Raw genomic sequence first — 26,444 nt, forward strand, 5'->3', positions numbered from 1 at the left:
TTGTAAGTAATCTGATTTGCAGATTAACAAATTGCACTAGTCAGAGATGTTTCTTTTAAATAGAGACCAAATTATGTGACTTATAGCATTTTTTTGCCCAATTTTTTTAGACCTTATTGTATATCTCTGAAACAATTCTATTTATAATCTGTCAATGGCTTTCAATGTACACAAACCTTCTGAAGTGTGATAAAATGCAGGCTGAATATTTGTCTGGACTGTGTCTGTGCAAAATGATAATCTATCCTTCCAGTTTTGATAAAAGCAGACAAGCAGCCTTTCCTCAGGCATACTGGCTGTAGTATGAGATCCATTGCAAATAGTAGTAGAGAAGTGTGAAGCTCTGCCCAAATTTTTGAATCCAGGAGGACAGGGCAGCCCAGGTAGTCCATGAACAGAAAAAGTACAGTTTGTTCTATGCCAATTCAAAATGTGTTAAGAAGGTAGATGCTGCTTTAAAACATTCCATTGGCTGGCTTCTGAATCTTGGTATAGTCTGCCAACATATATCAGGAAATACACCTACATTTTCATGTGCTTTTCATATAGCCAGTCTGTGTGTTTTGTGTTAAGGGTTGATTCCGATATTTGGGAAAAGAACTAGCTATAATAATCTTCTTAGTTTGAAATCATGCACAGCAGCTTTTGAGAGTTAGATGATCTATAGCATGTTTCTTGTACATCATACAAGCACTCTTGAAACAATTTGTTTAATTGAAACCATAAATTTAGGTATTAGGAGAATATCATTTCTGGTTTATAAATAAAAAAGAAAACTCTTACCAGGTATTTTTCGATATTGGTTTGATTTTTAGATTAAAAAAACAGCCTATTGCCATTAGGTATGTGGGATTAAATGATTAAGCCTGAATTCTGTAAAAGGTACAGAATTAATGCATGTAACACTGATTACATGCACATCTCAGTAACCTGAATTGGTCATTTGTTTACCAGATTCACTTGAATTACTTGGGAAACTATATCCCCAATGCTTGGACACGGGAAACTGGATGCAGTATTTGTGACTTAGATTTACTAGATCTATCAACAGTAAAGGTAAGAATACTTTCACTGGAGCAACGCTATTTTGAAAGGTATATAGTCATTTCTAAAGCAAAATGTCTTCAGTATGCAGTATTACATTTTGTAGATACCTGGGGATATTTTGTCTGATATATGAAACTAGAAGGAAGGAATTTTAGTTTACTGGAAATATCAATACTTCTAGAAATATTTTCATGCATGCATTTTAATATAGATTTCCCAAATATTACTGAATCTAGTCCCTTCCCCCAAAAGCTTTCCAGATCCTTACTTCTGTTCATTGGGGATGAATGAATCATTTCTGAATCGCGCAAGATGCAAGTGAATAACTTGAATTTTTGGGAGGTATGGAAACTCCTTAGATCTTTCAGACTTTAAATACCTTCACAAAAACAACAGCAAAACACTAGAATATGCGTCAGTTTAATAATTTGTTACAAATAGTAATTAACAGTTAGCTGCTACATGCTTGCAGTTGCTGTTTTCTGAGAGAGATAGGGAAATAATCAGTTTCTTTGCCTTATGAAGGATGATACAGATATCTGTTTTCATTTTCATCAGATTTATTCCACATATATTGATATACAGATATTAGTGAAGTCTCAGAAATTCTCATAGGACAAACCTACCTAAATACATATGTGCATGTATCTGATATTTGGGAACTTGTTTTAACTCTTTGGCTCCATGTATGACACCTCTAATGTCTTTGCACAGTTTTCAGTTTGTATTAAGTAAACTTTAGGTAAACATTAGGATCTACAGTGTGGAAATATAAGGCTTGTACTTGAAAGAAAGTTCAGATTATTCTTAAAGCGGTTTCATTTTTTTGTCTGCAGTGAAGATGAGAATGAGAACAGTGTTTAGAGTGTTGTGAAGATTGAGGATATCATGAAAGAAGTGGTGGCTGGTTTGGCCCTGAAAGTACAAAGTGAAAATTTCTGGGCAATAAGAAGCTTATGAAATAGAATATGAATTCAAAAATTATTGCTGAAATTGTAATCACTTTCAGGTTCTTTTCACATATATATAATTTTGATTTGAAAATACAGTATTCTACTGATGTTCTGTTCAAATTGTTTGCACTTTCAGCTCTAACTTAAAGTTTTTCTCAGGAAGAGAGATTATCTCAGTTTTATCTGACAGTGCTGGCAGTTCAAACATGGCTGGGAAGTTTACCTTAAAGCCAGTAATGGGGAGTAACTTGCAATGATTTACTGGATAGCTTTGTATAGTTCAAGTACATCTACTTGGAATGTGTCTTCCTTACTGTAACTCATTCTTCGGATACTATACCTCACTTGCTCTGCCAGCAGAAATAGCAAGACTTTTCCCTGGTTTTTGTGGAAGTGTTTACTTCTGGCTTTTCTGACTACAAGCAATATTTCATTTTCAGAACTCCCTTTCTGTTCTGGCCTGGCTGGTTGCTACTTAACAAGAAATCTCAGAAAAGAGCAATAGCAGCTCTGGTTTTGTTTGACTTTCTGCATTGATGCACTCATCTCCTGAGAACTTTCTTGGTTCTCTTCATAAGGAAGTACAGGATCAGATTTGTTGATATGTGATGGGCTTTGAGTTTCTTCAGATGAATTCTGGCATGGGTTCTTGACTTGATGAGCTTAGCTGTTGTTGTTCCATTTTGGGTTGGGCCTTACCTACAGACTTTGACTGAAGTAGTACAAAACAGATGCACTCTGATATAAAACAAGTAGCTGAAACAATACTGGTTTCCATTATGGCCACAAGGATATTCTTCCCTCTGTGAAGGTTGGGGTAATGTATGCAAGGCAGAGGTGGGTGGAAGCATTGTGGTGGGCTCTGCAGGTCAGTCTGCACTAGATGAGCAGAAGAGCCTAAGATGTACCTGGAGGCAGTTGGAGTAGGTGCCTTACTTAGTGGGATATAATTTTAGTAACCTAAATTAAATTGAGTAACAAACTTAATGGCCCTAGAGCTACTTCTTAAATCCTGACACTTGTTATTGATGTGGAGGCTTCCTGGTGTGAGCAGCAAGGATAATGTTGTTGCTACCTCTTGCTTCATTGGCACCTTCTGTCAAAAGGGCTCCTGGACTCTGTCTTCTGACTGTGCAGAACACTGTCCTGCGTTTCTTCCAAAAATCATCACAAGCTCACCTACTGCTAGTGGAAGAAGCGTACTTTAAAAGGTGAACATATGACCTCTATGAAAATGAGAATCTGTCAGAAAATATAGCATCCACCAGTATAGACTGGGTGCTTACTGAGGCTTGTGTGTTTTGCTGGAGCATAACTGGGAAGAACCAAAACTTCAGACTTGATTTGCTGAAAGCTCTGGGTATTAAAATTGTTCATTCTGACCTCAATGTGTAATCTGAATCTTGTAAGCATGGTGACCCAGGGTCTAGATCAATGAACTCTGCTTTGAGGAGATAAAATGGGAAAACACTTTGCAGGGATCTATGGTCTTTTATACATTAGATATATATGTGTAGACATTGGAGCCAAGTAGTTCATGCTTCAGTGTGTTGCAGGAGTATTAGTGACTCCTGCTTGTCCCTATAACCTCTGCATATCTAGCCTGAACCTTCTTCCTTCTCTAAAAAAAAAAAAAAAGAGGGCAATGGTTTAGAATTAGAAAAATACAGAAGAAATTATTGTAGCAGTTCTATTATTGGTAACACATGTGTTTGTTCAGCTCAGTAAGTCTTATGGCAAGGCTGCTCCCCTCATTGCTTGCGATCACTGGTATTGATTACTCTGACCCAGGTTACAGTGGGGTGGTTTCCAGTAAATATTCCAGTCACTTCTTTTGGGCCATGTCAGAGTCCATGTCTTCATCAGCTGTTCGAAAGTTATTAGGTTGCCTGCATGAGTGCATATTGGATGAGTGTGTTGGGTTTGCAAATGAAGTTGTAAATAGGAAGCAGTCAGGATAAGAGCTGGTGCTTTAATGTTTCCTAGCTGGTGCACTTGCTAGTGTGTTCTGGATTTCCAATGTAGACAGTGACACTGAAACCTTAACATGTGCTGATTGTTTACCCAGACACTTCTAAAGTGGGTGTAGACTTGCTCAAGGAAAACTAACTGGCAGTCTTATATGCATATAAAAGCTTTCTCTCTGAGCCTCTGGTAGTTGTTTAGGTGTTAATATTGACTGTCTACTTTAGAGGTGCAAAAAAGCTTTAAATCAGTGCCTTTCTGCACGATTAAAGACCTTTCAAGGTTAAATTTCTGTTTCAAATAATGTAATAGAATTTTAAGACTGTAGTTTTGCTTTAGTGTTCATGATCTCTATACTGAACACATACAAACTAGGAGTTTAAAAGATATGAACATATGAGATGGTGGAGAAAACTTCAGTATCCTTTGTAAGGGGAGTTGTTCTGGATAGTTTATCACAGGTCTTGACAAAATCATCAGGGAAGTAACACAACTCATTTATGATGGCAGTGGGATGGTGGGTATAGTGCATGAAAAAGTGTGTGCAAGTGTTTTGCAGTCTTCGGATGAAGATACAGATAACTAAAATATTGTTGTGGTATTTATTCTTTAACTAGTACTTTAAAAAATAGTTCCATGTTTTCTTGTAAGTTTAATATATATGTTAGCTCTAAAAAAAACATGCTTTACAGTTCTAGGTGTATTTCATTACATACTTATTGCTGTTTTAATATTTTTATAAGTAAATATTTTACAAGTCTTTTTACACTTACTACTTCCATTTTCTATTGTTGGAATTCAAAGTTTTGAAGCAATTTTAAATTCATCATCTTTGTTTTGTCAAATAATGAACATAAACATGGGCAATCGCACCTAGAGTTGGTTTGTTTTTATTGTTGGGAAGATGTGTGGCCTAACTTACTCCAGCATGATGTTAGTTGCTTTTTAATAAAAATAACCTTAGAAAGAAGGCAAGTCTTATTGGTTGTGTCAAAATATAATTTTTTTTAGGAGCATCCAAGAGTAAAAATTGGTGTTTTCATTGAACAACCCACTCCTTTCCTACCTAAATTTTTAGACAGACTGTTGACACTGGACTACCCAAAGGAGGCCCTCAGTATCTTCATTCATAATAATGTAAGTATGTTACTATTCTGCAAAATGCCATTTTTAGATGTTGTGGTATGAATTAAAAGCTTGTGCTCACAATAAGGAAGTTTGGAATATCACTGAGTGTGGCTTCATCCCCAGCCACCTTGGTAACACTGAATGCTTCCTTCCTGCTGGGTGATCTCTCCCTGGGGATGGCAGAGTAGGGATGGTCATGGGCAGGGGCTGGGGCACCAAAGAGCCATTCTCTGCTGACTGGGCACAGGCTCCTTCTCTCTGAAGCCCTTCTGGAGTGCTTTAAAAACTCCTCTGTGCCTATGAGACTGTAGGATGGGGGTTAAAGTACTATGATAAAATACTGCATAAACAGTTTGAGTTGTGTTGTTGGTCTAGATGTACAGCTTTGATTTATATAGCTGATGTGTTGGGTTCTCTTGCCAAAACTTTGGACAAAAGAGCTTGATTTTTAATGATAGCTATATTGGAATATCTTCAAATACTGTTTTCCATCTGTTTGTTTAGGATAGAATACAATTTGTTCTTGGAAACTGTTTATGATTCCACAGCAATTTGTACTTTTCATTACAAAAATGTTAACATGATTACAGGAGGTTTACCATGAAAAGCACATCAAGAAATTCTGGGAAAAAGCCAAGAACATTATCAGAAATATAAAAATTGTTGGACCTGAAGAAAATCTGAGTCAAGCAGAAGCCCGGAACATGGGAATGTAACTTCTAATTTATAAATTCTTTATAGTTATGAGCACACTAACATTTTTCATCTTTCATGTATGTTACTTTATATCTTAAATACTAACAATTTTACATCTTAAAGTGTAGAAATGAGCTTTTGTGGTAGAACAAACCCTAGATATCAAATATGAACTGAGTATTTTATGGTGTCTGATTAATATAAAAGCTGTTGGTCATTTGTGGAAAACATCTTTCTGGTTTGGACTGTTCCACCTCAGTAGTCCTTCATCTTTTGATGAAGGCACAGGCAATAGTAGACTGAAGAAATAACAGATGTCAGTTTATTTTTACATTATACTCAGCACAAACTATATATTTAAATATCTGTCACCAGCTTGAACTCTTAAGGCTTAAATACTTAAAGCTTTCAATTTTTCATTCTCAAATGAAAGAAGTGATGCAATACAATGAACTTCAATAATTTTTTTGTGCAGAAAAGTACATGTAGCAGTAACTATGTAGTAGTTGCAAATGAAGTAGAAATTCTAAGTACCACATTTTCAAAATATGTATGTTTTTATCCAAAACACTTTCAAGCTGAGTTGTCAGTGATTCTACAGAACAGAGTTACACCTTGCACTTGATATGCATTTAATTTCAGATTTGGACTAAGCCAACAAAACAAACAAAACACAACAAAAAGTAAAAATATGGTTAGAGCTGGACCTGGGTATACAGGTGACAATTATATTTCTTCCTATGGATCAAAAAGATGGAGATCTTCTAGAAGTGCTCTAGTACAAGTTTCTGCTTTCAGAAAAAGAAAACTTCCAGCTGACTTTGTCTTATGTCTTCCTACCTCCTGCTAGGGAGTCTGACTTTAGGTTTACACCTGGCACTTGCGGCGCCTGAATCTGACCCTGGGACATGTCCTGTATCAGACCTGTGGGCCACTGGGTTATAATGGTTGCAGCACTGGCCACTGCTGGAGTTGCTCGTGATTCTCCCTGCAGGTCCATTCATCAGGTTATAGTGTCTTACAGACCAGGATCCCAATGAGACCTTGCTGTGGTACTTAGGCAGGCTTTATTCTCATATAATTCTTGCATTCATCTTTCCTCCCAGTCTTCAGTGAATGAAAAGAGCAGAGATAAATTTGAGGCCTCTTTCTGTTATATTCAGATGTGAAGAGCACTGCATAGGCTGTTCACAGTATCGGCTGAAACAATGAAAGGAGTAGTCTTAGATGCTATTGGAAATTCATTTGAATGGGGTTTTGTTGTCCTGAAGCCACGGAGAAATTGATATTTGGCTGAGCTCCTAGTCTCTCCCATAGCCTTTCTAGGAAACATTACAAATGTCCATGGCTGTAGAAGCAGCCATTCATGTGTTTATAAAGCATGAGCATTATTAGTAGGATCTTTCATTTGAATAATGTAGATATAATTTGATGGCTCCTTTCATTTTGGCTGGGATAGGTCAGAATTTCACAGAATTTCTAGGTTGGAAGAGACCTCAAGGTCATCGAGTCCAACCTCCAACCTAACGCTAACAGCCCTCCACTAAACCATATCCCTAAGCTTTACATCTAAACGTCTTTTGGAGACTTCCAGGGATGGTGACTCCACCACTTCCCTGGGCAGCCTGTTCCAGTGCCTCACAACCCTTTCAGTGAAGAAGTTCTTCCTAACATCTAACCTAAAACTCCCCTGGCTCAACTTAAACCCATTCCCCCTCGTCCTGTCACCAGGCACGTGGGAGAACAGGCCAACCCCCACCTCGCTACAGCCTCCCTTGAGGTACCTATAGAGAGCGATAAGGTCACCCCTGAGCCTCCTCTTCTCCAGGCTGAACAAGCCCAGCTCCCTCAGCTGCTCCTCGTAGGACTTGTTCTCCAGGCCCCTCACCAGCTGCTTCGCCCTATTTCAGGTCAATTTCAGGTCATCTGCTTCTTCCATTGCATTCCTGGTTTGCTTGGCTAGCCTTCTTATCAATTTATCTAAAATAACTACACTTTAATTTTCCTCAAATCTAAAATGGAAGTATGGGATTTCTATGGGAAGGGCAGTTGCTTTTTAAAAAAAAAAATCAATTCATTGGCTTTCAACCCTCCAGCTAGCTTCCAATATACTCATTTGTATCTTAATAGTATTGTGGTGGGAATAACTTGATAAGAGATTCTTCAAATTTTAAGGGTTTGATTTACAGACACTAATGTATCTCCTGTATCTATCCACAACTGATATTTTTGTTCCATCTCTTTTTTCCCAATTTAGCCGTTTTAACTTTTCTCTATTAATATATAGCAGATTTAAAATGAGTTTGGCCTCCTTATTTGCACATTTCCCACAAAAACTGTTTTACTCCTTCAGATAAATAGTCTTCAGTTCATATTTGGTGCCTAGAGTTAAAAATAAAAGAAAACTTCAATTGAACACACAGGAGAATACTTTTGAGTATGTATTTCACTTGGTCAACCTTCTAACTTAATTTTTCCACTGTTTGGCTCAGTAAAAACTGGTGATAAATCATGAGATTCTCAGTGAATGAGACTTATGTCAATATAAATGTGAGAAAATAACTTTTTAATTTCTTCCATAACCATGTAGCAAACTTCTACCTACTTTTCTCATTCACATAATAAACTATAAAAAGGCATTTACTTTCTTGCTACCTACTGATATGGAAAAGCCCTCTCCTGAGCTTGGGGTAGTTGGATGGGTGGTGGAAAAGACACAAAATTGTGTAGTCAGCAAGGACTTGTTTGGACAATTCAGCAACATTGGCAGCAACATGAGTGTACAGCTTTCCTTATGCTACAACAGGCAGAAATGGGGAGATAAGGTAAAGTAGAATAAAAAGAAGAAAATGTTAGCTGCACATCTTCTGAGTAGTTTCTCTCTCCATGTATATCCTTTCAAAGTGCATCTTTCTTACCCTTTAAGCTATGTTTACAAGTTCTAACAGCGTTTTTTCCTTCTCTAAAGAAAATTTTCACTTGGGTTCATTGTTGTGGTTTTGCCTTATTTGGAGTTAAGATTCCAACCATCTTTAAAGAATTCATGACAAAATGGAAAATAACAGTATGAGATACTTTCAAGCAATAATAGGAAGTAGAGAGAGATGAATTTCTCATTTGTTTCTCTGAATTTTTATTTGTAAAAAGCTTACTTTCTCTAAACTTTCCTCCCAGTACTTACATTGGGATTCTTTATTTTTTGATTTTTTTTGTGTGAAAATGATTAACAATAGAACTAATTTTTTTCTGAACTCCTTGAAAATGTGATTTACCTCTGCTTTTAGTCGGAATATGAATTTTAATGTAATTTTATACTGAAAGGTTTCAAAAGTCTTTGGAAAGACTGAAATTAGTTGGGCTGTTCAATGACCTCACTGTTAGATTTTGAGCTGTGTTTTCTTGTGTGCTTCTTGAAAGTCAGGATATTACATCAAGGTTTCAGGGCTCCCATTTAGTGTTGGTAAGTGATGGATTGGACACAGGTGAACTTCTTTTAGCCCTGCCCATAAGGCTGATATTTTGGCTGTGATTAAAGGAAGAACGGAGATAAAATGTGTGTGTCTTGGATGTCAAGTGTCAGACTTGGATTTTCCACAGCTGCTGCTTCTGAATGCTTTAGTGATTTTGGATTTCAGGCTCAGCATTTTGAACTTTCAGCCTTGCAAAGGAAAAAAAACCTCCTGCCAATATTTGCTTATTAGTTTCCAGTTGCAGTAACTGTGGTGATGTTACCCAAGTCTGAGTTGCAAAGCCAAATGTTAGTGCTCTATCTATTCTGGGGCTACATTTATTCGTCTTCAGTAAAGGGTGATAGGAGCTTCTTCAGGAAAAGCAATGGCTATGGCTGAGATACTGAAAGTTGCTAAATGGCAGCAACGATGCCAAGTCTGTCAATGAGCATTGCAGGCCCTTTTCCTTACAGGGGTCCATTGAATGGCCTGAGTACTCTTTGGCTCACAGTCCACATTTGGAATCATTCTTCCATACTGTGAGAAATATGAAAATGATGAAATGCTAACTCAAACTATATCTAAACAAAATGTAAATGACTCAGTGCTAATGCAATTGAGTAGATAGTATGTTCCCATATTAACAAGTAACCCATTAGAAGATCCTCAGGGGAAAGCTTCATGAGCAGAAAAGCCATGACCCTGATCCTTCTTGAATGAGGTCAGTTGCTAGATGGGCTCATGGTTTGTCAGTAAAGTCGTAGTTCTGAGTGTAAAATACTGTAAACTAATCTGCTGAGTTTTAGTTTGTACTTCCAATAAAGTATCTTGGTGTTCTACTAAAAGTGCTACATGTACAAAATAGCTACACTGAAATAACTAAGTTTTGTACAAAAAACAAGCTTTCTTTTCAACATTTGGTCTTTGTTTATAAGCAAAGTGTAAAGAAAGTATGTTAAAGGTTTTAGCCATTTAAGTACACTAAAGTTTAGGCCAATTAAGAAGTATATTACTATACATAAGAGTATTGCTAGAAAGCACTTTCCACTTGTTCCTTGCTGTGGCCTGATTGCACATACTAAATAGTTCCAAATGTAATCTGGCATTTCTGTATCTGTGAAGGTTAGCATACATCGTAAGAATGTAATACTTTAAAGCAACACAATATCCAAGATTATTTAAATCCCTTCAGGGGAGCTACTTGCCAACATTGAAATCCTAAAGAAAAGATGCATGAATTTGCTATGAATAAGCTTGTTGTATTCATTTTGACAAATCTTTACAGTTTTCTGTATACCTGAAATTGGAAGCATTTTAATGGAGGCTTTTGTTAGTGACCATAAAATGCAAAGGCAAAACTTTTATTTTACATTTGATTAGTACCTAGAAATGCAAGGATAATCATCACTTAATACATTTGCCATTTGGTGATCCAGTCTTCAGTGTTGTATAGAAGGAAATAAGAGGAAAAAAGTCACAGTAGCAGCATTCATTTTTGGCCTCTTAGTCTGTGTATATGTACATATAAATATATATCATAGATATAAAGATAAAATGTACTTAATATTCTTGTTTATAAAGGTTGAAGTTAGAGCTTTCTTAATATTAGTGACTGAAACTCTTAATTTAGTATTTTGCTTTGGATTAATATGTGAATGATGAACAGAAAGATTTGTCAACATAACACATTGAACCAGATTTAATGGAATTCTGGCTCTTTAAGAAAGGGTAAATGGTAAGGGACCGTAAATTCTGAAATAATATGAAGTTTTCCAGCTGTGTTTGGCTATGACTACGTACAAATCTCTTCTGTTTTTCTTCACATTGTTCATAATTAAAAACATGAATTCCATTCATATCTTTGTTAATGGCAGCAGATTTTTTTTCCTTCTGGGGAGGTATTGGGCAGTGCTGTGGCTGAAAGCCTGGACTGACAGGGTCTGTCACTGTCAGGTTTAGTTTCCTCAGTAGTAGAGTGGGGATAAAGATACTTGAATATTTTTGGAATGAGTTTAGCTAATGTCAAGTGCAATATAAAAAGTTACTACTAACTATTGTAGTTATGGTAATGATAAAAGCTACAGGTGAATTGCATTCAGTAGTTGTAAAGCTTTAGCTTTCAATGGAGTAGGCTAGTAATGGGAAATGTTATAAAGAATTGCTGGGCTGTGTTATGTCAGAAATAAAACCTGCCACTTTAAGTTGGAGCAATTATGTGAGAAAGTGCTGATTAAGGAATTGCAGTCATATAAGAGTGTATTAATAAGACAAACTGTTGGTGAAGGAGAAGTTAAGACAAAAATGGAGAATGACCAAAGACTTAAACAGTGGGTTTGTGTCCAAACACTGACTTCTGCAGTAGTGGGAATGCTATTTCTATCACTTTGGTACTTTAAAAATTTGGTTTGAGTCATTATCACATCTTTAGTGGTTGAAGAGGAAAGATTGCTTAAATTTATGGATGGAAAACACCTCACCTTCTGTGATTTCAGTGAAGTCACACATCTGAAATCCTTTGTATATAGGAAAGTTTGGTAAAAGATCCCAATTTTGTTGACAAATCCTTACAAGAGACATCCTAAATACTGATCCAAGTGTTATGTTACGTAGTGGAAGGGAATGGAGGAGATATAAGTAGGGAGCTGTTCCAGTGATTGCTGTGACTTGTACGTAACCTGTCATGTCTGCTGTTTGTCTTCTCCTGAAGTGACAGATCTCTTCCTTTGCAGAAAACCAGGCAGAAACAATCAAGTCAAATTGAACTTGAACCAAAACCTTGTTTGTAGACAATTCAAAGCATGAAAGTAAAATTATTTTAACACTTCAAACTGTTTGAAATTGATGCAAGTCTGTAAATAATAGTGGGGAGAATAGACAAAATCAATAATACCACTTGCATGATGGAAAGCTGCTGCTCTTGTATGACTTGAGGAATTGTTTCAATTTCTTGGAAACTACCTTTGATTTGCTATAATCTCCTACTACTCTGGTGGAGAGAGGCTCAATTCACTTTAACAAATCTTTGCCTAGTAATTGTATTTCTGCTAAAAACATATGTAGTCTGTGTCTTAGACTTATATTTATGGTAGAATGTTTCATTTTTGTTTGATGGAAGCTTTCTGTTGAATATGTGGAAATCTGTGCAAATAACTTATTCTTATAAAATCAAAATCATAACTGATGGGAATAGTGTATGGGACAAAAAACCACCTCTGTCCAAATTCTGTTCAGCAACCATGTATTTGTCTTATTCTTCACTGTAACAACTGCGGTGGTGTTGTATGTCACAAAACAACCCAGAAAAGGTCTTTACATATTTCTTTTTTACATTTTTGCCTTTCATTCTCTGTGTAAAGATTAAATTACTATTCAAATCAACAGATCACATCTATGCCACCTTTGACAGTGTGACAGCCACATGCAAGTTATTTCCTCGAAGCTTACATTTCATATTTTAGCTATCCACTACTGAGCATCAGCATTGGTATCCAGGTGTCTGTTGTAGTGCCCTGACCTCTGTTTCCTATTAGTACTAAGTGTAGTAGCTCTTACAGGACTTGGTGAAGGCTTGATACCACTTTTATAAAGAGAATTACAAGACATCTGATCCATGCTTTTAGGCTTTTTTAGTTTATTGCAGTACTGTGATCTAAACTTATCTTTTGCTGCATAACATGACGGGATTTTTATGCAATGTACAACTAGGATAGTTGGTTGCAGTATTTTTTCTGGCATTTGGCACCTTTTCTGGACATGAGTAAGCTAACCATTCCTTTTTGTCTTTTTAGGGATCTTTGTCGCCAGGATAAAGCATGTGAATATTACTTCAGCATAGATGCAGATGTTGTATTGACAAACCTGAAGACTTTAAAGTTACTGATAGAACAGAACAGGTGTAGTGTATCTCTTTACAGAATGCCTTCCAACTTGAAAAGATTCTCTGGGGCCCTTACAGTGAAAATAGGATCCTGTCTGTTCTTGTAATGTTAGATCCTCTTTGTTTACCTGTGCTATTTGATTGCCATGGCTCATAACAGGCTTGGAGGCCAACAATTCACAAAGCATTTTGTTCCTGTCAGGCAACAATTCCTGATGTGAATTTCAAATGCTTCAAAATTTGATCTAGAGAGAATGGTATGGTGTAAACAGGCTTTGTGAAATAAATCAATACTTTAAGGAATAACAATTTCAAAGTTGTTCAAGCAGTAGGCTTAAACCAACAATGAAAACAATACCAACAAAATAAGAAACCCACAAACCATAAACCAATAGTTTACTATTGGTGTTGCAGTAATACTATTTTAAAATCATAAATGTGATAAAATAGTAGAAATGTTTTATTGTAGATGAAGCATCTCTAATGACCAGTGTCTCCTTGTTTTAATACGATCTCTTAAGCTGTACTGAGCAGTGACTTAGCCAGTGGCAGCTTTTGGCAGCTTCACCTGGTGGAAGTGCTGTTTGCCATGCAGTGTGTAGCAGTGTGGCCAGCTGATATCCCTGCTGGCAGTCCCAGTGCTGCCTCACTGAGCCCCAGCCCAGTAGGAGACCCTGCTTATCTATATGCTGTCGCCATGGTACCCAGTCTGGGCACTTCTGCCAATTTGAAACTCCCCATGTTAGGTTGGTGGTGTTTGCTTCTTGGTAACAAATTTGGTATTTCTGGTATGTCACATACTTGGACTTGCCTATTTTGATTCAGTGTTAAATTTTGGGTAAGCTAATTTTCAACCTGGAATAACTTTGGTACCTGAAGTTTCACCCTTTTTTATTGTTTTTTTCTTGTCTCTGACATTGTGATGCTTTTTATATCACTGTGCTGTAAGTAGTATTTTTTTTGATTATGGAAATTCAAATCACCTTTGGTTTATAGGAATTGTTGCTTCTGTTATACTGTTTTTTTTTATCTCTGGAATGTGAGAGCCTGAATGCTTTTTTTTTTTATCTGGCTCAAGTTCAGAATAGCTGCTATAAGGTTTTACAGTCACTGGTGTTTTAACTATGTTCTTTTCTGAGGTGAGAAAAGCTGGTATATTTTGACATTGTTTACATATCACAGTTCATGTTTTCTAATTCAATGTCACTTTGCAGAAAGATAATTGCTCCACTTGTAACACGTCATGGGAAGCTTTGGTCCAATTTCTGGGGTGCTTTGAGCCCAGATGGCTACTATGCTCGGTCAGAAGATTATGTTGATATTGTCCAAGGGAAAAGAGTGTAAGTAATTATAAGCTAATTTTTAAAGTCAAGGTACCCATGTATGGTTATTAGGAACATACTTTATATGACTTTTATACAATCTTATTTCTGTGTTATTTCTGAAGGATCTTAAGTTATTTGTATTGTTCAGCTTTTTCTATTTCATAGAAACTTTTATTTCTTTTTTTTCCAAGATCACATCTTGAAATTAAAAAAAGCAAACATGAGCTATTCATCATAGATATAATCATTACCAGTACCTGTCTGGTTATGCTGGTAGTGTATAATACAGAAAATAGCAAAACAAATAGCAAAAAACAACTGGATCCCAGGAATCTTAGTCAAAAATGATCTCTGCATTCATCATATGTCTTCATCTTTTTGAGGCAAATGCTTAATCAACAAGTGACAATGATTGCAACTTCCTTGTTCTGGTGTTTCTTCTTGTATAATGTCAAGTATATCCTACAGACCTCTTGAGAAACATTTTTCTGCTGTAGCCTTTTATGCTTGTCCTTACCCTAAATGAATATTATGTAAGGTCTTCCAAGCCTGACTTTCCCATGTGGTGATGTCTTTTTGCCCTTGGAAGAACAAAAAGGTCTGAAACAGATTGCTTGAACAGAACTGGCTTGTTCTCAATAGCACTGAAAGATGTGCTCATGGTGCTGGGAGGCCTGGCCATGGGAGGGAGGGAATCTGCAAAGCATTCATTATAGCAGCACTGCTTTGTTGATATTGGCCCAACTCACATAAATATATGGCCTGCTGTGGTCAGTGGGTGTTTATGTGAGGGGGTCAGATGAGCTGTGTGAAGCCTTAGTACAGTCTTTCAACTCATTTAAAAATCTGTTTCAGAATTACTTTTTCCATCTGCCATTGTAGAATAATAGTATAATTTAAGAGTTTGCCTTAAATATGGAAACATGAAGTACATTTGTAGTTAAAAACTCTCTTCAGGGAACTTGACCTTATTTTTTATGAAAATAATTTGTAGAAATTGAATTACAGCCTACACTCACATTTGAGAAGTGACTTCTTGATGCACAGCTGTAATTCTTCAGATGTCTTGGGAATGTTTTAGCTTCATTGCCTTGAAACTTGCTTTGTCTTACCAGCAAATACAGAGATGCTGATTTACTAGAATAGACAACAAATCAGTCATAGAATATCCCAAGTTGGTAGGGACCTGTGAGGATCGAGTCCAACTCCTGAATTATTGTGAAACTAGTTATTTGCCTTTTTTTACAGAGGAGTATGGAATATTCCATATATGGCAAATGTATACTTGATTAAGGGACAAACCCTTAGATCAGAGATGAAAGAGAACTACTTCACACGTGATAAGTTGGATCCTGATATGGCTTTCTGCAGGAATGCCAGGGAAATGGTAATGTACATCTATAACGGCTTGCTTTAAATGCACACAGGCTTCTTTGTGTTATGCTATACTTGACCATTTCACTTAATCTTGGTTTTAAAATTTTTACTTCTAATTCAAAGTACTGGCCAATTTTTGTGACACAGAACATTTTAGGTGTATTTTTTTTAATTGTTGAGAAGAACAGATTAAAAGTTTTTCCAGTGGCAGTGCACTGACTATGTGGTAGTTTTGATTTATTTAAACATGCTAAAACTTCCTGTTGAGGTTAAAGACCTTCCTTGGTGGTGGAACCTCAACAGGAGGGAAGAAAGCTCAACTTCTCCGCTGTGCATGACTTCAAATTTATCAATGCGCACACCTTTACTATGCACATTTTGATAGAATGTGAAACTTCTAGAAGACTAAGCTGGAATATTCTGCAATTTTATAAGTTAATACACTTTTAATCTAGTAATGGACAATAATATAAAAAAACAGATGTGGTATGGTAGGAATCTTCTTAGGGGATATGAATTACTCATTAATTTTTCTAGGTTTGATTAAAACTATCAGAAACTTGTTACTTCCAGTAAACTAATGAGAAACTTAACTTGTACTGTAAAAATGAGTATGTAAATCCACACTTCTACTGATATTTACACTAGTTTCAGCACAGAAATGATAAGAGCTAAACAAGACCTATTTCCAGACACTATAGCATTGAAAAATAATTCTGCTGAATTGAACAAGAAAAGTTGGCAAGTATTAATTTGTCCCCCCATAACAAGGCATGATTTCCTTTCTTTGTGCTGACTCCTCAACCTCCCCATCCAATTCTCTTGTATTCAAACCTTCTCAGCATCATTTATTGCAGACTTGTGCTTCCCATGCACTCATTCAACTAATCTGACTGTGGCTCATCAGGAAATTGCTTTTTCTTTCCTGGTCTGTGCTGTAAGATTGTTTGGTACATGCTTGTTTTTGTATTGCAGCAGATAAGAAGGGGCTGGTGGAAACAGCTTTGACTTGTATGTTAAGCTTTGCTTGGAGATGCATGTTGTCTGTAAAGGCATATCAGCTTTTGATCGAAGGCTGCTATTTCCCTATTGTAACTGTAGAAACCTAGTAGTACTTGGACAAAAAAAAGAAACTATATCAGAAAACTGATGTGATGATTCTCCTTCATTTTAGACTTTACAAAGGGAAAAAGACTCCCCTTCTTCGGAAACATTCCATATGCTCAGACCCCCAAAGGTGTTGATTTTTTTTATTTGTTAGTTCTTATTACATGCAGTGCTATTCTACCAAAGGAAGATCCTTTTCCTCTGTCCACTTACTCTTCACAGAATATCACTACAGCTTTCTCTTTAGTCTTGTAAGATTCCAATTTGCAACAGCACAGGTTCTTCACAACCAGCTTCAAATGACTTATGCTTGTTATTTCCCCAGGATTGTTTCTCAGTGCTCCTGGGGTCATGGCATGCTAAAGCAGTTTTCTAGCAGATAAAATTGATTCAGCAGGCCTAGGACGGAATAAAGCTAAAATTCCTGCCAGGTCAGCCAGGGTCCCTCCATGAACATAGGGTAGCTGTGAAATCAGTGTCGTTTTAAGCTGTTTTTCTTGAGCCAGATCTTCCTTATTCTCCCTGCTGCAGCTATTTTATGATTTGATAGGTGCCCAAAATAGGGCACGTATTTAACAATCATTATCGTTCTAACAATTTAACTCTTTTTCAGACAAAAACTTGGAAATAAAAATATCCAAGAAATAATAATATCCAAATGGGGATGTCTTTATTTATTGCAAATTTAGGTCACAAATGCTTCTGAAATGAGATTTAAGTCTGAAAAACAGTAAACTTAATGAATACTCAATTTCTTAAAATATTTTCTGCTACCATTGCTAATCAAGTTTTTAATAGTTTTTAATATCTTCTGTTAGCAGTTTGATAATAAAACTGTATTACCACACTTCATATTTTGTACATATTTTTCCAATGTTTACTAAGGGGATAATACTTGAAAGTGCTTAGTCGCTTTGCACCCTGATCTGAATATTCTTGTGCTGTATTTGCAAATACCTTTTTTTATTTCAGGCCAGTTCACCAGGATGATACAGTGAATACTCTGAAATAATGTTTCTTCTTTTGATTTCCATTAGGACTTTCTGTTAGCTTGTTCTCTTGGCTTTTAGTTAGAAACTAAAACTTAGATGTTGATTTTTTTTCGTGTGAATATCTTCAGTTTGAGAACAGATACTTCTAGTGTGGCTGCTTAGGTTTTCTGGAAAACAATCTCTTGTCTGTTTTCTCCTTTCTGTGTATTTTTGCACTATGAATAATATGTCTTTGTTTAACTGTCTTGAAAGATATATTCAATTCAATGCTTGTAAACAAGAAATCAAGTTTTTGATTAGAGTCAAGTATTTTGCTAAGATGGATGGTTTTGCTAATGATATTTTTTGTTTGGTGTAGGGTGTTTTCATGTACATCACCAACAGACATGAATTTGGAAGACTTATTTCCACAGCCAATTACAATACTTCCCACTATAACAATGACCTCTGGCAGATATTTGAAAATCCTGTGGTATGCATCTAATTATTGATTAAACACTTTTTTCAAATACTTTCAAATACAATGTATTATAAAGTACTTGGAACTTCAAGACTATGCAGAAAACATGTGTGTATTGTGCACTAAATATTGGTTGTATATTTAGTGGTGTTCTCTACCACTCATTTGACAATATCAAAGTCCACTGATGACTGCAGTAAGGAGTTGGAGATATGGCCATGATGTAGGCTGTGGATTCATGATTTAGACATGATGAAATTCATTTCTTTTGTGGTTATAAGGAATTGTTTAATTGTTTCTCGTGCTTTCCATAGAGCGCACGAACAGAGCACAAATGATTCTTTAGTAGATGAATTCTTAATGATTCTACAAATTAACAAATGATTCTTTAGTAGATTAATTCTTAATCTTTTAAAATTATTCTTGCCAGGACTGGAAGGAAACCTACATAAATCCCAACTATTCAAAGATCTTCACGGATAACATAGTAGAACAGGTGAGTATAACTATCATTAGACAAAGACTACTTGTCTTATTTTGGGGATTGACTGATAAGTTAGCATGGAAACAGCTATTATATGCCAATGCTTTGGTGTGCAGCAGAACAGTTTGTTTTGGATCACTACTAAATTTGTCAGTGAAAATTGAGATGCTAGAAGTCCAAAAAAAAAAAAAAATTTGCTAGATTGTTCAGATTAATGTAATTGTAGAAGTAATTGCCGTCTCCAGAATAAAATTGTAGCTTATTTGAGTAAGCTAGTACCACTAGCAAAAGACCTAATAAAATTTTTGTAAGAGATTGTTGTGGTTTTAGTATCTAGTAAAGTCAAGCTCTTACAGATGATTTTCTTGGGGTTTGCATTTCCCTATGGATTCTATAAGATCTGGTAACCATCAACCCAAGATGAAGCCTTTTGCTGGATACTAAGTATTTTTTTTCCTTCCTGTCTGTCTGCTTGCTTTCATGTAACTGGGCTGGACACAGTGCTTTTATGATGATAATTGTTTACTGGTGTTGGATGACTATTTTTGTGACAACTAGGCACAGTGTTTTAATAAACTTGGCTTCATTAAAAGCTGGGATAAATTGCTTTTGTATTTAAAAACGTTAAGTTTGAAACAGTTTTTCTTAATAGTTCTTATGTAAAAGACTCAGGCTATTAAATCAACCAAGACACAATATTTGGGTGCACTAGCACAGCTGTTAAAGCTGAGTCACAACTTCTAAGGTAGCTCATAGCTTTTGCTTCATTCTGTGAAAATACACTTGTGGACCAAGACAAAACTTGATTATTTAAATGGATCTGAATTATGGCTCAGAAGAGAATGGCTGATATTCTTTAGTGACCAAAAAAGTGAAAGTGTTGTTGGCATGAGCTGGTTTTACAGCTGAAAATAAAAAGGTAACTGTTGTAACTTAACTCCACTAAAAGAGATGAATGTAGATTTCATGTTTTCATAGCCATGTCCGGATGTTTTTTGGTTTCCTATATTTTCTGATACTGCCTGTGATGAATTGGTAGAAGAAATGGAACATTTTGGACAATGGTCTGGCGGAAAACACCAAGTAAGTATCAGCCTCTATAAACATTGAGAGTACATTTATAATAAGTCATAGTGTACTGCAATAAACTTTCCAACAAATGCTAATGACCCAAGACATCTGCTGCATGGTATAAAAATGCCTTGTTTTGTCTACTACATAGCTTGTTGTTCAGTAGTTTGAGACATTCCTCAATTAGCCTTAAAGTAGCAAATTCAGACTTTAGGAGTACTGCAGCTACTGTAGTAGTTATCCAAGGCTGATCTTTAACTGTTCAGAGAAGTTTTACTCATTCACCTCAAATCCTGATTTGTCAGACTTGCCCCCCTAAGTGGTTACCTACAGGTGTCATAAGATACTATTTGTATTTGCACCAGGTTCAAAGTATTCATAACTACTGCTTAAAGTAGTATTCATAAGTATTCATAACTACTGCTTAAATCCAAGTTCTAAAAACAAAGGTCTATCAATTTTGCAAATGCTTGGAAAGGAGATATGTTGCAGTCACGATTTTACTGCAGGTTGTAGCCTCTAGAAAGGCTTCTTAAAATGCTTTTATCTTAAAATTTTAGCATATTTAATTATAAGCATACTTAATCTTATTTAATCTTAAAATTATTTTAACATTTTTATCGTGACAGTTGAGGCCTGTGCTCTGATCTGATCTACATCTCAATAATTAAGAGTTTCACTAGGGAACTGATTTTATTTACAGGCAGCACATTTAGATGTGCTGCCTGTAAAGGCAGGTGTCCACTCACCTTCTAAAAACCATCCAGATCTTGATCATTGATACTTCAGCAATTACTCACAGCAGTTAGCTGTGAGATTACTGTATGTTAAACTTACATATGCACTGCTCTGCAGAATCATGAATGCTTGTAGAAGTGCCAGAAGCATTCCATGCCCATATTTCAAGACTATTTATGGTGTTTTCATTAGGACAGCCGTATTTCTGGAGGTTATGAAAATGTCCCAACTGATGATATTCATATGAAGCAAATTGGACTGGATAATGAATGGCTGCATTTCATAAGAGAGTTCATTGCTCCAGTGACACTAAAAGTGTTTGCTGGCTATTATACCAAGGTATGTGTTTAAAAGTATTGCAGATAATCTCTAAATGCAATTACTAATTCTAAGTATTTTAACAACTGTATCATATTTAGGTTGATCGGCACATTTACAAGCCACGTAGCAGTAATTATAGATGAATATTGTGTTGTTAACTCAGCTTTAAATGGAGAAACAAAAACAACAGCAACAAAAAACCTTATGTGTGACTTGGAAGTTTGCATGTTGAAGTCTGACTATATATTTTGTTTCAGGGATATGCTTTATTGAATTTTGTTGTAAAATACAGCCCTGACAGACAGCGGTCACTCAGACCTCATCACGACTCCTCTACGTTCACGATCAATATTGCACTCAACAAAGTAGGAGAGGATTTTCAAGTAAGTTGGCAACAAACTTATTGAATTTAAAAAAAGTCATTCTTGGAGTTGTCTAATATTGTTTTCAAACTAGAGCCCAAATGGATATACTGAAAAGCTGTGTCGAAGGGGAAAAGATATGCAATGCAAGCAGAGAGATTTTATTTCCTGGTGGTTTTGATAAGAATCAATTTTTCTCTATTGCAGGATCTGTGCCTGTTAATGCACTAAAGTTGAGTTGGTCAAAATGGCTTTAGATGATGGAGGAAAGGAGTTGAGGAAAAAGTTTGGAGATATTCACTTTTAACATTTCTGAAACAATTAATGTAGTGAAATACAATTTTTTTTCCATTTTTTAAATACTACCAAGTTCTCTTAAATGGCTTTTCTTTACAGTTTTTTGTTTTTAAAAATTTCTTTAGGCCAGACACAAAACCGAAACTTTCACTAAGGACAAAGTAGTACAGTTGTACTACTTTCTCTTTTTGCCCTAAGATAAATTTTTTGCTGTGATACTTATTCAAATGAAACAGCCCTCAGGAAATGGAGACAAACAGGGTAGTAACAGTAACATCCAGCTTTGACTGGTAGAGAAACTTAACCCTCTTTTTTATAAGGCCATGTCCTGTATTATTTGTACTTGCACTTAACATCCATATGTATGTTTCTCAAATTTATTCCTTTAGAAAATATTGCTTCAGCTTGAAACCAACAACTAGACTAATTTAATTAGCATTGTTTAAATGATGTCATGGATAGAGATGCAGTTCTAGAACAGGGCCTATGAACATTGGTTTGCTATTCTCTGCATCATTTGCAGTAATGTTACTGAAAATCTGTTTCTCGGAGGTGCTGACTGAATGAGTTGTTATCCAGGGAATGCTAAAGTAAGGGGAAGTCTAAATTATTGCTAAAGCTTGCCTGTTATGAATTGCTCAGAAGACAGTAATTTGAACAATAGTATGCATAGTTTAAACAAAACTTACCGTAACAGCCTATTATTATCATTTTAAATTGTGGATAAATATTTATCATAAGTGTGGTGTTTTTTGTTTTTTGTTGCTACAGGGAGGTGGATGTAAATTTCTTAGGTACAACTGCTCCATTGAGTCACCCAGGAAAGGATGGAGCTTCATGCACCCAGGAAGACTTACTCATTTACATGAAGGACTTCCTATCTTGAATGGCACAAGATACATTGCAGTATCGTTTATTGACCCATAATTTTATTTTGCCCTCTTCAACACCAGTGTTTGATTCTTTACCTAAACATTTATTTATAGTTTTCTTCTGGAAGAAGGTGATACAAGAAATTAAGTTACTGTTCCTAGACAGCAGGGTTACTTTGGGCTAAAGAACAAAAGTTTTTAAATTTCTCAGTATCTGCTCTGAGCCTTGAGTCACAAAGTAAACATGTCCTGCTTATCTTTCCATTTTGCTGTCTTAAAGAGTAGGTAAGGAGGAAAAATGGAAAATCATTTTACAATGAATCTTTCTATTTTGGGAAAAATCCTAGATGCAAAATTATCTGAAACTTATTGTGGTTTTTATTCAAGTGACACATTTAAAATCGTGTAGTGTGTATATTTGGTACCAACTAATTAAAAAGCACAGCCTAAAAACAAAGTGAATGTCATGCATTTATTGGGGTTAAGCAATAATTCCGGAGATGGGTATATATATTTAAGGGAAAACATCTCAGTAGCCTGTTTTCTTAATTCACTTAAAGATACACATTTCAGTATTTTAGGGGAAAAAAAGGCAGAGATGGAGTAATGATTAAATAATTCAGCTAAGAAAAATGTTTTTATCATTTGTTTTAAGAACTCAATGTGTTAAAATTACTTCTCTTCACCAAGTGACCTTCACTTAAAATAGTTATTTTTCTAAGTATGTAATTGAACCCAACTGATGCTAGAAATTTGGTGTTTATTTTCAGTGATGGTAAATTTTAATAGCAGGATCTTTTATAAAGACAATTTTCTACTTGTATTTAAAGTTACTTGAATTTTGTATCAGGAAAAAATTGTGGAAGTCCCTTTTAAACCTAAGGGTCTTAACTTGCTGTTTATTTTAAAGAAATACATTTAAAATATTCCTACTGTATCTACTGTTTGTAATTTAAAGAAACTTGAAGCAAACTATCTCAAAGTCTACCGTGCCAAAATGCACATCTTGGAAAATCTTGTGAAAAATAAAGGGTAATTTTAAATTAATGTAACACCTTGTGGTTTTATTCAAGTGGGTGGCTGAGCTCTGCCACACCTGCTCTCACTCCCCCTCCTCAAAGAGGAATAGGGAGAAAATGCAATCAAAAGGGCTCAAAGGTTAAGATAAGGACAAGGAGATCATGCAGTAATTATCATGACAGGCAAAACAGACTCAGTATAGGGAGATAGTAATAAGCAATAAGTCTTACTAACACACTAGAGAAGTGAGAAACAAAGGAAAGAAACCAAAAATGCTTTTGCCTCCATCCACCTTCTTCCACCTCCTCCCCTAGAGGCACAGGGGGAACGGAGGAACAGAGGTTATGGTCAGTCTATAGCTCTCCTTCTCTGATGCTCCTTCTCAGTCACTCTCATCTCCTGTGTTGTGGGGTCCCTCCCATGGGATACAGTCCTTGATGAACTGATCTGGTTTGGGCTTCCCACAGGCAGCAGCTCTTCAAGCACTGCTGCAGATATGGGTCTGTACCACAGGGTCCATCTTTCAGGAGCAAGCTGCTCCAACCTGGATCCCCTATAGGCAGCAGCTCCTGCCAGGTCTCCTGCTCCTGCATGGTCTCCTCTCCACTGGCTACAGGTCCAGCCTGGAATCTGCTCCACAGGCTGCAGTCTCCATTGGTTCAGGTCCACCTGCTCCACTGTGGGTACTCCATGGGCTGCAGGGGGGCAGCCTGCTTCACCATGGTCCTTACCACAGGCTGCAGGGGACTTCTGCTCTGGCACCTGGAGCACCTCTTCCCCCTCCTTCTTCACTGATCTTGGCACCTGCAAGGCTGTTCCTCACTTGTCTCACTCTCCCAGCTGCTGTGTGGTGCAGTGTTTTTTTTTTTTTCCTGTGTTAAATGCGTTCTCACAGAGGTGCAAAACAACATCACTTGCTGTTGACAGCTCTGGTCAGCAGTGGGGCCCTTATCAAACATGGGGCAGCTTCTAGATCCTTCTCACAGAAGCCACTCCTGCTACCCAAGCCTTGCCATGTAAACCCACTACACACCTTTTGCTTGAATGTATTAGGGTTTTTTGCATATTGTCTTTATTCTTACAGAAGTTAAATTTGTTTTTCAATGAGTTCTAGATGCACTTAGATTGCTAGAAGCTTCCCAAGATGGTGCTGGTTTTCAGCTTATTTGCTTTGTTACTGTCGAAGTTATTTCTCTTGTGAGTTGGCACCTATGAACCAAATATTGCGTTACACTTTCAGAACAACCCCAGCAGGATGCATGTTTCTTGTCTCTGCCCAACTTTCCTTCATTTTTAGTAGAGAGGCTTTGGATCTAAATAGTAAATCACTTTTTACCTGCTGAAGAAGCTTCATATCAAGTTCTACTAAATGGAAGTTCTACTTGGAGCTGAGAGGATGGGGAGCGAAGTTCAAAGACTATATTACGCCAAATAAGCATGTTTATTTCCATACCAGGTTGTTTTGAAGAGTAGGTTGTAACCATACCTCGTCCCACTGAAGCAAATGCATCAAAAAGTAATAACTTTGATAATACACAAGTGAGCTGGCTTGAAAAAACCTGTTTTCCCACAGGAAACTTTGCTTTCATTTCCCATACATTTCCCAACCCTTCTCCATTTCAGGATAATAATCAGAGGTTGACAAATATATCCCCCAACTTTGTTTCCAGACGCAAAACACATCTTAGTGAGTGTCTGTGGATATATAGCCTGTGCTTGGGCAAATACTACAGACCACAAAATCTTAACGAGTTTGAAATGAAAGCAGCCTGTGTTAATTGCTTTTTTTTCCTGAGCATTTGCCTGCAGTCTGTTAGACTAACTCAGAACGGAGTAGTGTTATTTAACACTGGATCAGTTAAAGACAGTTTAATTCTAAATGGAGTTTTCTTGAAAAGCTGCAACTACAACAATAAAAAAGACAATCCTTTAACACAAAACATGGAAAGATTTTAAAGTGTTCTTTCATGACTTGTTTTATGTATTTCATACTACTCAGTCACATTAGATTTTTTTTCTGCCTTTTTCCCCCCACAACATAAATATTTGTGCTTACTGTTAAATTTGTTTTCATCTATTAATCTTCTTGCAGATGTAATGCTTTATTTAATGTATTGCACACTCACTGGAAGAGATGTGTATACCCATGCTCACGTTACTAAAAAAAAAAATATTTTTTAAAAAGTTCTTGACAAGGTTGTCCACTTGCTTGAATTGTACAGAATTGTCTAAAATCAATTCTTGAGAACTAACAGATACCAGGAAATAAGGTCTTAATTGTTCACCTGAATTCATTCTGAAAGCTTTGCTACACTATTATGTCAGTGCACTAGCTCCAACTGTCACTGTTCAGAAACTATTTTTAACTTTCATTAACTTTAAAAGCAGTTTTAAAAGGTTTTTCAGTCCCCTAACAGTGTGTGTTTTGAGACATGCATACATGTATGTGCCTCAGAAAGAAAGCAGTAACTTTAATCCCAGAAGTGTATGAGAGACCTTGGGAGTACAGGGACATGAAGGTGCTCTGCAACAGATGAGACATTTGTGAAGTACCTGTTTTGTTTTGCTTTTGCTGGCTTTATTTTTCATTTTCACTGTGAAGTACTTGAATTTAAGATTATGATGTGGGGAAGAGGTGGTAGAAGGGGGTATATGGATAAAGAGGATTTCTTAACTACTTTAACTGAAAGGATATAGATTGCCTTCATATTTGTGAGACTGCTACTTCTAAATAACATTCAGAATACTTAGTAATACTTTCACACTTTTAATCTTTTACATCACTTACAACGAGGAATATTTGTCACTTTTTTTCCCCAAAGTATTGCTGCTCCACTCTTACTGTGAACTGATAAGAATAAGACTGACAAGACCAAAAGAAAGATGGATTTTCAGTAAGGCAA

At 36.3% G+C, this 26,444-nt stretch overlaps 1 protein-coding gene across 2 annotated transcripts in view; it reads left to right on the forward strand.

Moving 5' to 3' along the window:
- The window catches only part of PLOD2 (procollagen-lysine,2-oxoglutarate 5-dioxygenase 2), a 50,134-nt gene extending 26,566 nt beyond the window's left edge, over positions 1-23,568 (forward strand). The window contains exons 8-20 of one of the 2 annotated variants that reach the window (XM_032193121.1): positions 955-1,056; positions 4,977-5,102; positions 5,684-5,805; positions 13,027-13,131; positions 14,330-14,455; positions 15,689-15,827; positions 16,992-17,054; positions 18,275-18,388; positions 18,807-18,872; positions 19,839-19,943; positions 20,862-21,008; positions 21,248-21,373; positions 22,421-23,568. In XM_032193121.1, the coding sequence (XP_032049012.1) occupies positions 955-1,056; positions 4,977-5,102; positions 5,684-5,805; positions 13,027-13,131; positions 14,330-14,455; positions 15,689-15,827; positions 16,992-17,054; positions 18,275-18,388; positions 18,807-18,872; positions 19,839-19,943; positions 20,862-21,008; positions 21,248-21,373; positions 22,421-22,576 (1,497 nt within the window). In that variant the 3' untranslated portion in view covers positions 22,577-23,568. The remainder of the gene's footprint in view (positions 1-954; positions 1,057-4,976; positions 5,103-5,683; positions 5,806-13,026; positions 13,132-14,329; positions 14,456-15,688; positions 15,828-16,991; positions 17,055-18,274; positions 18,389-18,806; positions 18,873-19,838; positions 19,944-20,861; positions 21,009-21,247; positions 21,374-22,420) is intronic. The other variant, XM_032193120.1, reaches the window with a different exon arrangement.
- The last annotated feature ends 2,876 nt before the right edge of the window (positions 23,569-26,444 follow it).

Source organism: Aythya fuligula, chromosome 9, assembly GCF_009819795.1.
Source record: "Aythya fuligula isolate bAytFul2 chromosome 9, bAytFul2.pri, whole genome shotgun sequence".
Taxonomy (NCBI): domain Eukaryota; kingdom Metazoa; phylum Chordata; class Aves; order Anseriformes; family Anatidae; genus Aythya; species Aythya fuligula.